Source organism: Phyllostomus hastatus, unplaced genomic scaffold, assembly GCF_019186645.2.
Source record: "Phyllostomus hastatus isolate PE091 unplaced genomic scaffold, TTU_PhHast_1.1 phas_contig_80, whole genome shotgun sequence".
NCBI classification, from domain to species: domain Eukaryota; kingdom Metazoa; phylum Chordata; class Mammalia; order Chiroptera; family Phyllostomidae; genus Phyllostomus; species Phyllostomus hastatus.
In genome coordinates, this window is record NW_025333960.1 from 23,025,296 (window position 1) to 23,042,546 (window position 17,251).

The 17,251-nt window shown below is 39.8% G+C and overlaps 1 protein-coding gene across 4 annotated transcripts; it reads right to left on the minus strand.

The window, feature by feature from the left end:
- Positions 1-1,791: 1,791 nt before the first annotated feature.
- Positions 1,792-15,406, minus strand: AQP4 (aquaporin 4). 4 transcript variants are annotated; one of them, XM_045850348.1, is made up of 5 exons: positions 15,279-15,406; positions 11,703-12,117; positions 10,276-10,440; positions 9,905-9,985; positions 1,792-6,263 (listed from the first exon to the last, which is right to left on the minus strand). In XM_045850348.1, exons 1-5 carry the CDS (start codon positions 15,308-15,310, stop codon positions 5,985-5,987), a joined length of 972 nt encoding a protein of 323 aa, XP_045706304.1. In that variant the 5' UTR covers positions 15,311-15,406; the 3' UTR covers positions 1,792-5,984. The 4 variants fall into 4 exon arrangements, with proteins under 4 accessions (XP_045706304.1, XP_045706307.1, XP_045706305.1 ...); XM_045850351.1 differs by lacking the exon at positions 15,279-15,406 and adding an exon at positions 15,161-15,224; XM_045850349.1 differs by lacking the exon at positions 15,279-15,406 and adding an exon at positions 14,207-14,329.
- Positions 15,407-17,251: the final 1,845 nt, after the last annotated feature.

Here is a 17,251-nt window from a genome sequence, read left to right on the forward strand (position 1 = left end):
AAATAAGAATGGTAGTAATACTTACCTCACAATAAGCCTTCAAGATCTAACATGCATTTTATATAACTGATAATTATTCAAGTCCATTCATTCCTCCTCTACCATTTAGATCCTTGGCCACTGCTTTAAGGGAAGAAGGAATGCAGGCTTTGATTTTCATTTGTTCAGAGATTATCTTAATGCCTCCAGATTGGAGTGCTTCTTACATTCATCCATCCATCCATCCATCCATCCATCCATCCATCCATCTATCCATCCATCCATCCACTTTACATTTGTTGAGCACTGGCCATGTACCATTGCTGTATTGTGCATGAAGGTTGCAAGCATTAATGCCAGCGACTTCTGTACATGTTGAGGTGGCACAATTCAACTCAGATTTTTAGAGTCCTCAATGTATCCTTAAGCCTGAAGAATGAAGAAATGGAAAAACTAAAAAATAGTAAGAATTAATTCAGATGGCATATTGTTTTGGATATTTTCCAGGCAGGATAATTATGTAAAATCAGGCTGACATTTATATCTCTGGCTTCCCATGCTTGTTAAAATGCTTTTCTTGCTGAAATACTCATTGAGCTAAATTTCATCTAACATCTGGCCATTGTATAAATATAGCAATGAAAACATGTCTTGTTGCCTGCACATTAGGTATAAATTTTAGAAATCCAATTAGTGTTTCATTCTTTCTGTGCATTTTCCTTTTATTTTCCTTTAGTGTCTGAGCTAATTTCAGGTTCCTAACTGGAATTATAAGACTTCAAATATACAGCACATATCTACATAATAGCAAAAGCAACTAGATTGAGTTATAATACTTTGTGCCATTTTCTACAAGTTGTGAGATGGTCCTTAAGTTCTTTATTGATTCATGAAACAGGTGTTTACTCAGTGAAATGTCAAGCCCAGTGCTCTACACTGAGGTTGGGGAATACAGAATAAATAATACAAAATCTTAGCCCTTAACGAGTTTAGAATGTAGTAGGGAAGACAAACCTACACAAATAATTTTACTATAATGTGACAGATGCTATAAGAGAAGTTCATATCCACCTGGCCCCAAAGGCATCAATTTTACTCATCTGATGGGTCATACTACATAAGTGATTGTCCTCAATCCTTTCCCATCAAAATTGAGGAGCGCCTCAAACCAAGAACCCAAGGGAGTGAACCAGCATTCATTGTACCTATATCATCCATCTGCATAGGCAGAATCTGCCAAAAGCCCTAAGGACAGATCATCTATTTGAAAATACCACACACATTTGAGTCATAGTTGTTTGTCTTCACTTTTAGAATCACTATAATGATAACTGATATTCAATGGCCTATTTTGCCTAGATGTGGACTTTTAGAATTAAGCCCATGAAAACCTAATTTTCACTGTCTACATCAGAGCTCAACACAGTGTATATGCCCTTTGCAGGTTCTCAAAAATACATTTTATTATATGGATCTCACCCAACATTTCATTTGGTGTTGATTATACTCAAATATACCTTCTTGGTCACTCTAAAGGATACGTTTAAGACCTAACTTTTACTTTGGCTGGTGTGGTTCAGTGAATAGAGTGCTGGCTATAAACCAAAAGGTTGCTGGTTTGACTCTCAGTTGGGACACATGCCTGGGTTGTGGGCTGGGTTCCAGTTGGTTGCAACTAATGGATATCTCTCTTCCTCTCTGTTTCCTTCCCTTCCCCTCTCTCTAAAAATAAATAAATCTTAAAAAAAGATTTCACTTGCAAAAACTATGAATAAATTTTCAAATATCATCAAGCACAATGCTTACCTTTTAAAACATTAGAAAGTTTATTTGCACAAGCTTAGTATTATGAGATACAACATAATTTATGGAAACCAACCACAATGCTAATACTTTAATAGATTGTTCCAAATATTAGACATTACAGTTTAAATCTCCTTAACATTAGCTCTAACACTGGAATAACATTTCAGTTAATAAATTATTGTGAATATAACCATATGTTCAGCTTATTCTCACCAGTTTATCATGAATTACAATTTCATTGTGATTTGGGTCATAAAAGTGATAAATAGTTGTTTATGTATTTTCATAAATTGCCTCTTTATTTAATTAATCCTGAAGAGAATCTAGAAATGTATTCCAATGGGTTCTATAAATTAAATATACTTTTTAGCTCTTGGATTTTAACATGCATGAGTAACACTATAAGTGCTCTTGAATTTAATGTTCATCACATATGTTGTATAACATTTATTTGATAATGTTTTATAAACTATCGTTATTTGCAAAAGTGAGCAGCCACAGGTTTGAGCCCTGAATTAAATATCTTCCATGTATGCATATTTCAGAAAAATTACAGGCTTCAAGAGTTCCTGCTGTTCTGGGGCGATCTGTGTGGTACTGCAATGCCAAGGCAGAGAGAGAACACTTGTGGCAAAGAATGTGAGTTTTGTCCTGCTTTTCAGGTAGTAACCACACCTTCCTAATAATTTCGATGCCATGAACATATCATGAAGGACAGAATTGCTATTACTTTCAGGTATAAAATATTCTGAATTTGCAAATTCTATAGCATTTATGATGAGAATTATATTGGCTTTATAGTGTTTCAGAAGGTGGTCTGTTGAGCTCCCAGTGTCATCTTCGGTTGTCACAAAGGCAACTTCTTTGTCACATGTTCACAAGTGGGGATGATGCCAACATGTTGCAACAAAGGGCCTCACCAGATTTAACTTCAGCATTTGAATTTGCTACTCTTTCAGTATTTTCCTGTTTATTTGGGAGTTTAAACCAGTGAGTTACCTGCTTTCACGGTCTAAGAAGACTATTTTGTGCTATTTGGAATCAGTCCTCTAATAATTAACCTGACAGCTTAATTCCATCACCGTTATTCAAATATTTCCAATCTTGTAAAGTCTTCAAGACTGAGAGGCAGCTCTAGCTAGCATCTATCACTGCAGTAGGAAAATGGTTTGACTATAGAAAGTACAGGAATTCATGAAAAGCATCATATGGCAGAAGCCAAGTGTAGAAATCTTAAATTTAGGCCACTCCTTAGGAACAAGAAAATACTTCCTTCCAGGGTAAAAATTTAGGACTTTTTGAAGAAAATGCTGTCTTAACAATGAAAACATTCGTTCAAATTCTGGGCTCCAATTATTAAGAAGTCCTTGAAAACTTAAAAAATGACTCTTATCCTTGGAACTCTTTGATAAACTATAAGCATTTTCAGGGTAGGGACCACCTTGCAATTTGGGGGCGCTTGTACTTTTCCTTAGGGAAGAGGCACTTGGCATCGTTTCCTGGCTGGGTATAATTCATTTATGTCCTTCCAGTTTTTTTCTCTCTGATCTCCTTTCTGTATATCTGTCAGTGGCACTCTCCTGGGAGCAGCACGAGGCACTTCATTAATAAGAAGGGATTAAAGGAAAAGCCCTAGTCTCCTAATACACTTGGATAATTTGGTGCCATCCACAAGGCAATAGACCCCTGCTGCATGGATGTCATTAGAAAGGTACAATTTCATTACTTTTTACTGGCAGAGCCTTGAGTGAAATACAAAATATGTTGTCTCACATGCAGGAAAAAAAAGGGATAAAGCTTTCATGCTTCTAAAATTGTAGGATGGAAAAATACATTTTACAGTTTTACATTTATATTGCCTTCCCTTAGTAGTCCTTGAAATCATGCTTTTATAAAATATTGAGCAAAATAAAGATTAAGAGAAAATTATTCATATTCTTAAATCCCAAATAAAATGTGTATATTTTTATTAACTAACACTTGCTTTGAATACCTACTATGTGCTAGGCATTCTGTTAGCTGCTGAAAGACAAAGTACAAACACATCATTTATGTTTTTTTTTAGCACTAACTTATTGAATGCTGTAACTGGAAGTGAGTGGAAAAGTGATTTATAAGAAGTAAAACATATGGCTGAATAAGAATGATTATGAGCCAATAAATTGTAAGTGTATTGGGAAGATCTGTTCAACTTTTCCTCATTAACTGATTTTTGAACTAATATGTTCACAAATGATCCTTTGAGCAGAATCACCATTGATTTTAAGTCTTTAGTGGTACATGCAAACATTTAAAAAAGCTGGCATAAACCATCTTTAGAATTGCATCTAGTTCCTATAGATGCTTCCCGTTCCCAAACAGGAAGTGGTGTGCATCACTGGCGGGGGGAGTGGTTGGCCACCCCCCTGAGAAAGGGGCCTGGGATTTCTTTTGGCCCCTGCTGTAAAAGAATGCCAGTGGCATTCCCAGGCACTACACTGGTGTGATCACTCTCTGGGCATCTCACACATCACTTTTCTAGCACTGAAGAGAATCAGGTTTAATAGTGGTCCCTTATCTTACTGCTCTAGACACACAACTGCCATTAACACTAAGAAGTGGCAAGAAGAAAGAGCAGAGAGTGAGAGAGGAGAGCATGAGAGAAGAAAGGCCTTGATGATCAGCTATTTACAAGCCATTGTTTGCAGTGAGAGGGTTTTGCTTTACTACTAGCTTTTGTTCAATGAAAGTGACATTTGCAGCTCTTTATCTAAGGTAAAGACTAGACTACACAGTTAAAATGACAGAAACTGGGGCTTCCAGAGACCATTCTACTGACATAGGGCAAAGCAGTATAGGAAAAACATACTATTTGGACAAGTAAATGAGTCATTAACGCAAATACTTATAAAATGTGTTGGGTTATGTACAATATTCCTACAAATGGAAGGCTGGTCACCTAGTCAGCTTTGAATACAGCATGTTTTCATGTCTTCGTCCTTTTATTTTACAACCATGCTGCTCCTTGTCTCTCGTGCATTTTACTTCATTAAAATATCATTACATGCACAGTGAAGATAATCCACTAATTTCATGAGACGTGAGAGAGCCTCAGATTGGGGCTGGGCAGGACCAGTTCATGCTTTCTAGAGTGGACAGAACTTAACGATCAACAAAAAGTCCAGACTCACCTAGTTATGTTCTTGTTATCAAAAATATATCTCAACTAATGTTTTAATAGAGATAACCAAAGTTACAAACAAACAAAAACCCCAGTTTTGTCAATAAATTTTAAAAAATAAGCAAAGTGGTTAAGTGGTTAAAAGTTCAGATCATTTACCTCCTGTGGTGGATCTGAGGACGGGCACTGAAAACAGAGCAACGACTTGAGAGCAGACGTCAGATTTCCTCTGTCCTTATGACTTTTGTATGGTGGGAGTTTTCTTCCCACCCCGTAAGATCTTATGAATCTGTTTGTCTTGAATCTCAATGGGTGTCTCTTATGATTTGGATTCTTTCTTAGGTGGAACTAATGAATATACAGGGTTTCTTAACATTCTTCCAATTTCTGGACTTTAGTTTCACATTGTCTTGGGTGTTGAAGAGGAGGAAGGAATATTATGAATTGGAGTTTGGGTTTAAAGTTTGGTATTTGAAATATAAGTGGAAGTCATTTATTAGCAATAACCCTTGTTAATATATTCTTATGCCGAGGTAGTTTATAAATAAGGGACTGCCCATAAAAAACCTTGTTGTATTTCCTTTCTTGAATGTGCACCACTCTGTGACATACTGTACTTTGCCATTGATAAACTTGATTTAATGGAATAAATACTCAAGTGAGGGTTGACAATACCAATTTCCTGGTAGAGGAGGAATAAGCTGATATGTTTGTCTCTATTTTCTGTTAGGCAAGTCTTAAACAAATCCTAATACACATTTTAAATTCATTATTAATGAGTGGCAACTAAAACACTAGGTACATATGTGCTTTGGAGATACTTTTAAAAGATTTCATTTTTAGATTTGGGATTCACAATAGGTTTCTTCCATTCCTCCTTCGTAAATAAGGAAATACTTATTATCTAGACTGAGTAAAATGGCATGAAACAACAAACCTGCATGTGTCTAATTCACAACAAATCTGTTTCCTTAATGGGTGGAAGGAAATCTGAGGACAGTTCTAAGGGTTCTTGTCTGCTTTCAGTGCTTTCTTCTAGTCATACCGATGACAACACTTCTCCCGAAGGGTCTTTCCCCTTCTTCTCCTCACCTCGGTCAATGTCAATCACATGCACCACTCCAGGTTTTAGAATCAAGTCCTCAGTCTCTACCTGACTCCTGTTGTCCTCCACCTCCATGTAGCTCCCTTTTGTTTGCTGAGCAGCTTTGCTGAAAGCTTCTTTAAAACGACGTTTGAGTTCAACATCTGGACAGAAGACATACTCATAAAGGCCACCAGCAAGAACAGCTCCTATTATTGGTCCAACCCAATATATCTGGGAGAAAAATGGAAGAGTTATAGAGTTTAAGTAGAGAAAAAGTATTCTTTTGCACAACTCATGAATATAGAACTTATCTGGCTTAAATTAAGAGAGGGTCGTGAATCATGAGTCATACATAAAAAAGGGAAGAATTGAAAAGAAGAGACAGACTCATAGAGGGCAGGCTGACACTCTGGGGAGGGGTTGGGGGTAGAGGGATCGAGCAAGAAGGAAAAAGGACTCATGGACAAGCACAGCAGTGTGGTGATTGTGGGGGGAAGGGGGGTAAGTGGAGGTAGAAGAGGGTATAAAGGGGATAAGTGGTAATGGTAAAAATACAATACAAATAAACTATTAAAAAAAGAAAATACATGAAATCCATCTCAGAAATCCATATACTGTTAAATGGCATTTTGAACAGAAAGCAAGAAAGAGTGTTTTCTCTTCCTTTCACTAATTACTTTCTTTCCATTTTTTGATAATCCTTAAAGTAAGGATAGGTCCTCTTTGGTGGTACCACATATTAAGCAGACATGAGAATTCTTCAACTAAAATAGAAAAAAAATAGAATTTCTGGAGGATACTTATCTTACTTTCTTAATATTGCCATTTTACATTAGTTTTCTGCATAATCAAGATCATAGTGAAGATTTTATCATTTGACGCTTTAGTTATTCAATACAGCATGATAAATGCTGGAGTCCCAGCTCCACCACTTAGCTTTGGTGTTTGCATCAGTTACTTAACTTCCTAAACCTTAATTTCCTCATCTGCATAGTGGGGATTATAATAATACATACCTCCTCTGGTGTCAGGATTAAGCTGAAACTGAATTGAAATTTAATAAGTACTTATAAAGTAAATACTTAATAGTCCCATTTGCACAGTACCCGGTCTCATTCCATGTTTCCTGGACAATTTAAAAATGCATGTGACCAGGCTGGCTTTAAGTCATCATCATTTGTGTTACATGCTTTTCCTCTCTAAAGTCTGGTGAATTGATTTCATTGAAAACCTCGTGGTTTGTTCATCGCTGTTCTTGCTGAGTGATTTCATCCTTTTGTTTCTTATGATGGTGACTTCGTGAAAAACCCTGGACTGAGTTTATGAATGATGGTTAGCTGAGGATGACCAAGCAATTCCATAGGATTTTTAACTCAATAAATGGAAGCTTTTTATCATATTACTTATGTGTCTGGAATGAATTAAGTTTTGAGTTTTGGATAAACTTCAACATCTGCTTTAGAGCACATGTGTGCTGTAGAATATTAGACATACATTCAGCAGATTCACACAGGCAACAGCAACCCTGTTTACTGAGCACTGGCTCTGAGCCAGCAGTACTTAGTACTTTTCTCATAACATTTAATTCTAACAATAGCCTTTGAGCTAGATATTGTTATTATTTCCATATTACAGGTAAGAAATCTGGCATTCTAAGAAGGTAAGAGACTTGCTTAAGATTTTATGCTTACCAACTGGTTGAGCTGGGATTTCAGGTTTGTCTGTGTTCAAACCACTCTTTTGAGCTACTATACCGCCTTCCACTACACTAGACTTCTCTCATTTGAAAAAAAAATGTGATGAGTGATTCTGGCTTAAAACACTTTCTGGAAGTTAATATCAGAAGCCTCATTGCAAAATCTAAAGAAATTTCAAACTTCAAGCTAAAGCCGAACACATATACTTAACAGGGAAACTGTTGGTAGAGTGGTTACAAGAACCAAGTTTCTTATCTTGAACATGAAAGAAACCATGTGGGAGTTTATCTTCTCCACGCTCTTTCAAAGCAGCCCTCCTCCAAATGTTTTTCCTCTTTGTTCCTTTGGTAAGATCTCCTTAGATATGTTCTATTCCACAAGCTACAAGTCCCACAAGGGAGACGAGGGACGGCTAAACAGTCACAACACTTCTCCGAAACACCTTCAAATGAAACTTCCAGCTGCGTGTTGTCAGAAATAGACAAATCTGAATTTCAAGTTGCTATTTCAAAACAAAGTCACAATGTACTTTAAAGTAACTTTCAAAATCTGTAAAGGTAAAGAATTTTTATTCTTACAAATATAGAAAATACAGGCAGGTATAAAAAGAAAACTAAAATAATGTCATTAATATTTTGGTGTTATTTCTAGTCTATCTATCTACCTGCAGATATACTTTAACTTAGTTCTAAATTTCACTCACCATTGCTACAAAATGTACATTCACTTTCAGTAGGATTAGGTTTATTGTAAACTAACAGGGAGAAACTTTGATTCACAAACTAAGAATTTTTCTGCTCTTTAAATTATCACTAGTTTACCATAACTGACAAGTAATTAATAAAAACATATTTTATCCACATTTTAAAGTCCTCATAAATTAAATAAAGTTATCATTTTTCTAAATTTTAATTATAAAAGTAGTTTGAATTTAGTAAGTTAAATTAAAAGTTGTATATTTATCATCCATAAAAAATTTCCATTCCTGTTAACGTGGCTAACATTTTGAGACATAAATTTGGAAAGATCAGTGGCAAAATGACCACTCTGATGAGCAGTATGTCTCATCTGACTGAGTCTTTGCCTGTCTGGGCCCTAAATCATGCTTCTGAACACTGACTCAAGGGGTGTTATTTAATGGTGTGGATTACTTGTAACAACTCGGTACACTTTCCTTAGAACTGAATGCACGTCACAGTGATGCAATTTCTTCTTATTTGCAATGTATACCATGGTTGAGTGGGTGTGACTGGGTCAATAACCACTGGATGCCTGAGAGTAAAACACAAGTAATATTCTCTTATATTCATAAATTAAAAATTATAAAATAGCATTCACAACATATAAATGACAATAAGGTTTAGCCCCATCTGAGGCTTGCTTACATGTTTCATATTTTTATTGATTATTGTAAGAGAGTGGCCTTCAAAGCTGCTACATTACTCATTCAAGAAATTTAAGTTCAGTTTTGTAGGAAACAATTAAAATGGAACTGGTTGTGATATTTAAAAATGTCTACCCCTTCTCTCCAGAAGCATCGCCACCACAGCAATAAGTAGGTTGGACGTGAGACTGAAAGTATGCCTTTTCTGAAAGTCATTTATTTCTCCAGCTATGATTATGGTGATAATAGGATAAACATTTGCACCATTTATTCCTCACCATCTGCAGTTCAAATGTTTCCAACTTGCATACTATTCATTGGGTTCATGCTTTGTAAACAAAAAAGGTAAATATTTTTGCTATGGCAGTGCTTTTAAGAATTTCATTCTTTTTTTCTTCTTCACCTTTTTTTCCCAAGTATATTTTCTGTTATTGTCAGGAAGGCTTTATTTTCAATTATTTAAAAACTGTATTCACTGCACTATTCACTGTATTCACTTCACTGATTTTAACTTGTTCCACACAGGCAACCTCCCTGTACAATGTATTCGGCTGTAGTCTGGCAGATACAGTGCGCAGAGCAGCGCTTAAAAATGGCTATTACTGAGTGCTCAGAACAGATATTAGAGGAGATGTTTTGAAATGGATCTGTGCTAGTCTCTCCCTAGTGTGCATGAAAGATGTAATAAAGTATGGGGTCAGGGTTGGGAAGAAGTATGAGAAACTAGTGAGCAAAATAATGAGAAAAAGGAAGAGCGCTTCATGGGTAACTGTCCTCAGTATGATAGTTACCCAATGGTTTTCCCAGTTTCCCATGATTACTGCAGGTCCGAAGGATCTGGCAGGGTTCATGCTGGCACCAGTGTAATTGATCTACAGGAAAAAAGAAAAAGACTTCAGACTTTGCTGAGACAGGTCTACTGACAGGTATCATTCATTGAAATTTGCTACCATGTGCAATGGTAACCAAGGAATTCAGAACTGTCAAGATATTAGCTACCCATCAACATGATCATTGAAAAGTTAGTAAAACAATCATTTACAATGGACAGACATGGTTGTATTCTAAAGAACTACAGCTGTAAAACACCACATTTTCAGGCCATTTTCAGGGTAAGGATAAATGAAAAGGATCAATTATTTAAATGGACTTGGAAACTTACTGCAAATAAATGTCCAATTGCAACAGAAAATCCGATTGCTAAAGCTATTGAACCAGTGACATCAGTCCGTTTAGAATCGCAGCTGGCAAAAATAGTAAACACCAACTGAAATGTAATTATCAACTCCACCAGGAGACCATGACCAGCAGTGAGATTTCCGTGAACCTAGAAAAAAAATACTGCATTTGAGTTCTTGAAGCAAGAACACATTTCTATAATAACATATCATTGTGAAAGGCACATTTTATCAGTGTAAAAACTGATCTTTGCCATATGATTTCACTTACATTTGGAATCTAAAGAACAAAACAAACAAACAAACAAACAAAAAAAATAGAAACAGACTCATAGATACAGAGAACAGACTGGCAGTTGACAAAGGTCAGGGGGGCTGTGGCGAAAAAGGTGATGGGATTAAGAAGTATGAATTGGTAGTTATAGAATAGTCACAGAGAGGTAAAGTACAGCATAGGGAATATAGTCAATAATATGGTAATGACTATGTGTGGTGCCAGGTGAGTACTTGAAATACCAGGAGGACCACTCTGTAAAGTACATGTGTGTCTAACCACCATCCTGTACATGTGAAACTAATACAAAATACCACTGAATGTAAATTGTAATAAAAAATGATGGTTGAGTCTTCTACTTCTAATTGAGACCCTAACCCCACCCCCCCAAAAAAAGAAGAATATATTTCTACATATTTGGGGCCAAAATAGACAATTAATTATTTTGACAGTGACCAAGCAGGAGCTTGTGTCAAATGTTTTTTTCTACAAAGGAAGGGAAATATGCCACTATTGTACTTAACTTATAAAAGAGTTTCTTGAGAGTCTTGCAATTTTATAAGCAATGATTACCATCAATTAGATTTAAATTAATCAATACATATTTCAATTAAAATTGAAACTTTGTGTGTGTGTGTGTGTGTGTGTGTGTGTGGTTTAAATCAACTCTGGTGCTGAGCTCACAAATGATAGCCCTAATCAGCTAAGCACCAAGCCAGGATCAAATGACAATTTACTTCTTAAAGTGTGATCCCTTACACTGATCATTTAAAATTTCACAAACATCACAAGAAATAAATGGTTTCTTCTGCTAGTGAACCAACAAATGATTGTAATAAAAATGTCTTATGCTAAATATATAGTTGGTATAGTTATTGGGGTGGGGGGAAGAGAGAGAGGGAAAAACCAACACAATGTTGTGCTACTGTGCCTTAGTAATAATCAAGTCACTCAGTAGCCAACAACGATTTCATAAGGACACATGCACAGTTGTCAGAATCAGTTTTCACCCTTATAAAGAATCATCAGAAATTTCCAGGAATAAATTTGCAAGGCCTCTCCGGCCACCAGGGTGTCATTGAAGAGTCTGCAAGAAGTTTGAAGTCCTAGTTTGAAAATAAGAGTTAAAGATGCTACCATGGTGACACCCAAGCCCCCCACCACACTGGGAGGTGTGACGAGGTACAGAATCCCGGCTCCGATGATGGCGCCCAGGCACTGGGCTGCGATGTAGAATACAGACTTGGCGATGCTGATCTTCCTGGTGCACACCATGGCCACCGTCACAGCAGGGTTGATGTGGCCGCCGCTGATGTGGCCGAAGCACTGCACCATAGTCGCAATGCTGAGACCAAAGCAAAGGGAGATGAGGACCATGTCCACGGGTAAGGGCTTTTCCGCCCCACCCCAGTTGATGGTGGATCCCAGGCTGAGGAGAACAAAAATGAGCATAGCCAGAAATTCTGCTGTGACTGCTTTCCAGAATGCTTGAGTCCAGACCCCTTTGAAGGCCACCATGATGTCCTCGCGTCTACACAAAGGTCCACACTTACTAAAAAGAAAACAAAATCAGCATCAGAAGTTACCAAGCCAGGGTCTGTGAATTCGGGTGAGGTAGACACCAGGCATGTGCTCCTGTTCTATTGTGGGGGTGGCCCCCCAAAAGTTTATTTGCATACCAGCAAAGAATGCTTCTGGAAAATCTCTATAATTAATGAAGTAATAGTCTCTTTAACCACTAGTCCATATATTTTTATTCTAGGCTCCTTTGAATTAATATTAAAAGATACTCCAGTTTCACTGGAAAGTTATCTGAATTGATGCTAGAAAGGAGAATGTCTAAATCAAGTTCCTTGAAGAATTAAGAATAAAAGATATTTACTTTGCAGTCCCCGGAACAAGTTTTAAGTTTCAATGTGCTTTTATATGCTATTTATATTTTGAACATAAAGCAATAAAACAAGGAAGTCTTCTTCAGTTTTGTTTATTGCTCAAAACGGCATTCTGCAAATGGATTTATGGAGCACTGATTCGCCCTCCACTCTTCCCAAGGAGAGATACTGGATTAAGGGAAGCTCTGCTAGGAAGCCTGGAATGCTGGAAGTCTGTCATTGCAGAGGGTAAATTTCTTGCGGGGTGGGGACTTCATGGTGACAGGCAGGGGCGGTACCCCTGGGACCCTTCATGGGATCACACAGGGTCTTAGCAGAGACGGGGATACCCCTTCCTCTCCCCAACCAGAGGGAGGAGTCCGAGGGACGTTGTGCACTAACTACTCCTGTCCAGACTCTAGGCACCTCTCAAAGGGCGGGGGGTGGGGTGGGGGAGAACGTCCACTCCCAGGCGGTTGCCAGCCGCCCGGGCCCTGGCCCGTGGACAAACAGAGCAGCCCATCAGCTCAGACCCCCCTCCGCTGGAGTCCTCCGTGTCCCAGCTCTGCTGCGAAAATTGCATCCTGGCTTCCGCGGTGCTTTTGCAGTGTTAGGGGGCAGTGCCTCCTGGTGCTGGACCCTCTCTCAACTCCTGACGTTACTCCCCAGATAAACTCCGAAAGGGTTCATGGAGGCCGGCGTATACAAGCAGCGCCCCAGGCGCTCTGCCCACTTTTCAGGGGCAGCCTAACGCGGCTGACGGCGATTGAGGCAGAGCTTGGGAAGGGGGGCGTGTAAAGGGGGCGGGGCAAGGGACACACAGGTCCTTGCAGCAGCAGCCTCCGCGGAAAGCGGGGTTTCTCTAGTGTCTTCTTAGTGGCCTTTTCTTACTTCCGCTTGGCCTTGGAAGACGGCTTTCCAGGGCCTTTAGCTGGGGAAGCTTGTGTGTTGGGGAGGGGGAAGGGGGTGAGGGAGGATGGGAGCGGAAAGGCAGCCTTTGCGAATGAAGATACTTTCTAACCCCCTATTTGCCTCTTTCTGTCTGCAGATCTTTGGGGATGGGAGGGGATGGGCTTTGGGGATGTGAATGGCAGCTGCTCATACTGGAAAGAAATGACCAGGATTCCCCTTGGGGGGTGGAGAGCAATTACTCAATTTCTCTATTATTCAAGACTTTGCCTGTGATAGCAGCAAGAGTGAAGGAGCATTAGCTGAGACTCTAATCACAGGGGACTATAAAAAGAGTTAGGCAAGAAAGACAAGCATTTTAACAGATTAGAGTTATTGCAGCCTACCCCTTGATATATTACTGAGAGGGAGATCCACCCCCCACCACCCATCGATCAGTGTCCCTAGCAGCCTTGGTTCTGCATGGGCAGTGTGGCGTGCTGTGCCAAAAAGGGCGAGGGGAACTCTCTCTTGACCTTTAGGGGCTCCACTCAGCCTCTGGTTTGATATGGGACTTTCCTTCAGAGTTGGAAAGAGAAATCCATTTCTTGCTCAAGCCTAGGTGGATCCAGAAGGAGAGGGAAGAGCCAGGCCTGTCCCAAGAGTCCCTAAATGAAGCACGTAATTACAAAAAAACCCCAGCTGGGAGAGCAGTGACATCACATCCCCCAGAGGAAGAGACGAGAAAGAGACAAAAACAGCACTTGGAATGGGACCGGTAAGGTGCCCTGAGAGAGACCTTAAAATATTCCAAAGGGAGAGAAACTCACATAATTCGCAAACTGAAAAAGAAGGAGTTCTGAGGGTGGCTTCCGAACTCACCAGCAGCCCACGGCTGTAGCTGGGACGGCAAGGGGCTGGGTGCTATCACAGGTGCTGGTCGTCTGTGGCCAGATTGAGTGGGAAAAGGGAAGCGGACCGAGCAGAAAGCTACGGACACGGGGTAGGCAGGGAGTGCAGGTCCCTTTTCAGCAGCACAGGAGATCACCGGGAGGGGCGGGCCGTGGGAAAAGGCCGCCTCCCAGCTACACCCCTTCTTCCCTCACTTTCCCCAGTTCCCCGCGCTCTTGCTCTCCGCTCTTTCTCTCATTCTCATCTACCTGTCTACCTCTCCAGCTCTCCAGGGACCTAATTTAAGAAACTCAGTTGCTTTTACAGCTTCAAATGTTCATCAGCCAACCACCCCCCCCCCAAACAAAACAGGTCGCCCCCTCGCTCTATAAAACTGAAACAGATTATACTCCTTAAGAATGCATTTAGCTTTTTTTGAAAACCCACAAAATCTGATCACCTTCCAGAGCAGATTGACTATCTCAGTGGGCTGCGACCCCCAAGTTTCCCAGCACCATATGCCTACCTGTGGCCTTAAAGCACTGTGAGCACTACCTGTGGTGCTCACCCCAGGAGCCCTCATAGCCCCCTGCTGTTATCGTCAATGTTCACACTCACTGGAAACGCACCAGCACCAGCTGTTTAACTTCTTTTGCCCCTGAACAAAGGGGGCTTGTTGATCTGCCCAGATTGTACTGAAAGGGACACATTTCTTTCTAGTTGAACACCCAGGCTGATTCACTCCTAGACGGCTGAGCCCCTCAGTGAGTCATTTCTCTGATGAAAAATACTGCAGATAGATTTACCTCCATAGGGCCAATTTCCTGCCCCGCCCCCATCTTGAACATATATGGAGGATTTTGCAACAAAGCATTCCTTTTCTTGCACCTTCTCTATGCTTCTCTTAGGAATATACTCAGTACTCTTATCTAGAGAACTACCCACCTGCCATACAGTTTCTTCCTAGATTCTGCTGGAGAAGGCACAAATCACTGTAACACAAGTGTGAGAGTTTCATCTTTTGGCCCAGAGCATTGCTCCCTTAAGGCAAAGAAGGACTTACCCCCACCGCCTTGCTGCGGGTCTGTCACTCATGCCTTCCCTGGCCAGAGTGCGGCTCTCATTGCCTGCTGGCGGCTCCCAGTGTGCCGGGAGTCAGATTACGGCCACTTGTCTGATTGGGTTTTTGGAGTCTAGGGGTGGAAAGATTCTGCCCCATGTGGCAATCACTAGGTTATATTTGAACTTGAAATAACTTTTCTCTACCTGATCACTATGGACACAGAGCATTTCAGGAACACAAAATGCTTACACTGTGTTTCTTTAGCTGGCATCTTTGAAAATGAGGATTTCTTAAATCTTTCTCTGAATTCTCCCTACTAGAAAGAATTGCAGAGGATTTGTCTGGCTTGGTTGTGTGTTGTGGTTGAAATTGGGCAACTATGGGAACACGGATTTACATTATCCAGCAGTTGGGATGAATTGAGAGGCTGCAGTGCATTCCTTTTGAGTGGCAGAATTCAATGGCTTTTATTTGAGTTTTTTTTTTATCAGAGAAATGGCATTTTAAGCACAATAGAAAACTACAGGTCCATTTGTAGCCTGGGCAGCATTGATTTGGATAATTGAAAATAAGAAAAAATAGGAAATAAGACTTCTCCAGGATGCTTACCTGGTTGTTATATTAATAATAATTGTTGAGTAAGACATAGCAAATTTAAAAAAATATATAGAGATTGAGTTAGGGCCAATATTTTTGGAATTGTAGGTAAATTTAGTATCTAGAAACCAAAGGACAGCACTGAGGACATCGTTTGTGGCAACCCAGGGCAATGTGAATGCAGGACTCCTTCTTCAGAAATGATTAAGAATTTCAGGACTGCAATAACAGGACATTAAACAAAGCGTGAGGCCCTTATAAATGTGGAGCCTTGTGCAATCACACAGCTCGCTTGTCCACGAAGACATCCCCAACTAAAGAGTTTGGTGAATGCTGTCAGGTCTGAGAATTAACTGCCGGCATTGTTATCTTAACTATTTTTCTTTAAATGGACCTCAGGTGCCCAGAGTTGTAATAATCATAAACCTTGTTTTATAGCAGTGTGTCATTACTGACACATTTATGGCTCTCTTATTTTAGAATAATTAATTACTCTTTAACAATACCAAGAACATTTGTGAACTTATTGCTCCACTCAACAATTGGGTAGCTCCCATCTTTCTATGGGGCCCTCCCTATCCCCGTCCTACCTCTTCATCCGATTTCAGATCAGAGTGTTTTTCGGAACGAAGTGTGGTGAGGAAGACACACAGAAGAGAAAAGGACAAAGGCCTTTATGCTTCCACATCACAGTTACAATTTTTTGTTTTCTTGTCTCATTTGGGCACTTGAGATTTGGAAATGGGTGAAAAGCTCTCGTTAGAAAGAAGAATTAGAGTTTTGAGCGTGAATTCCAGAGGAGCACACCGTCACTGTTGCCAGCCTTCTCAGAGAATGAAGATTAAATCTCCATCGTTAAGAACGTGGTTGCACACGGATGATGGCCCATCAGGGTTTCCAGCCTCCTGAAAATATGCTCTCTGAAAGTCAGAATAAATTCTGATGAGAGGGGAATGGTGAATTTACGTGAATCGGCGAAGAACACTTAGAACATTTCATGCTGATTCCTAGAGCTGTTTACCATTCAGGTTTTAGAATGAGATTTTTTTAAAGGTGCCAAATGTTTTTTTAAAAGCCTTTGAAAACTTTGACTTTCTAGGCAGATAGGCTAGATGTGATTGCTTTGCTTCTAAGAACGTGGAGGCAGAAGCGTTTGTGAGCCGATGAACACAAGGGAAAATGCTGTGGTGTTTAGGGTCTTCCTTGTGAATGAAGGCTGCGGTCATAGCCTCAGGGTGCCCACAAGCAAGTGCTCCCTAGGGCTGCTGGTGGTTGGGGGGATCTTTTCCAGATCCACTCTTTGCAAGTTGCCCTAAGCTCATTAGCATTCTTTCCGTGGCTGTGGCAGTTCCCGTCACCCTTTTATAGAGTGCCAG

Excerpts from the sequence above, each read along its gene's own strand:
- AQP4 (XM_045850348.1), bottom strand. The coding sequence starts at position 15,310 with ATGAGTGACAGACCCGCAGCAAGGCGGTGGGG. Across the intron at positions 12,118-15,278 it reads CCCGCAGCAAGGCGGTGGGG|TAAGTGTGGACCTTTGTGTA; the intron begins GTAAGTCCTTCT and ends TTTTCTTTTTAG. Across the intron at positions 6,264-9,904 it reads GAAACTGGGAAAACCATTGG|ATATATTGGGTTGGACCAAT; the intron begins GTAACTATCATA and ends TTTTTCTCCCAG.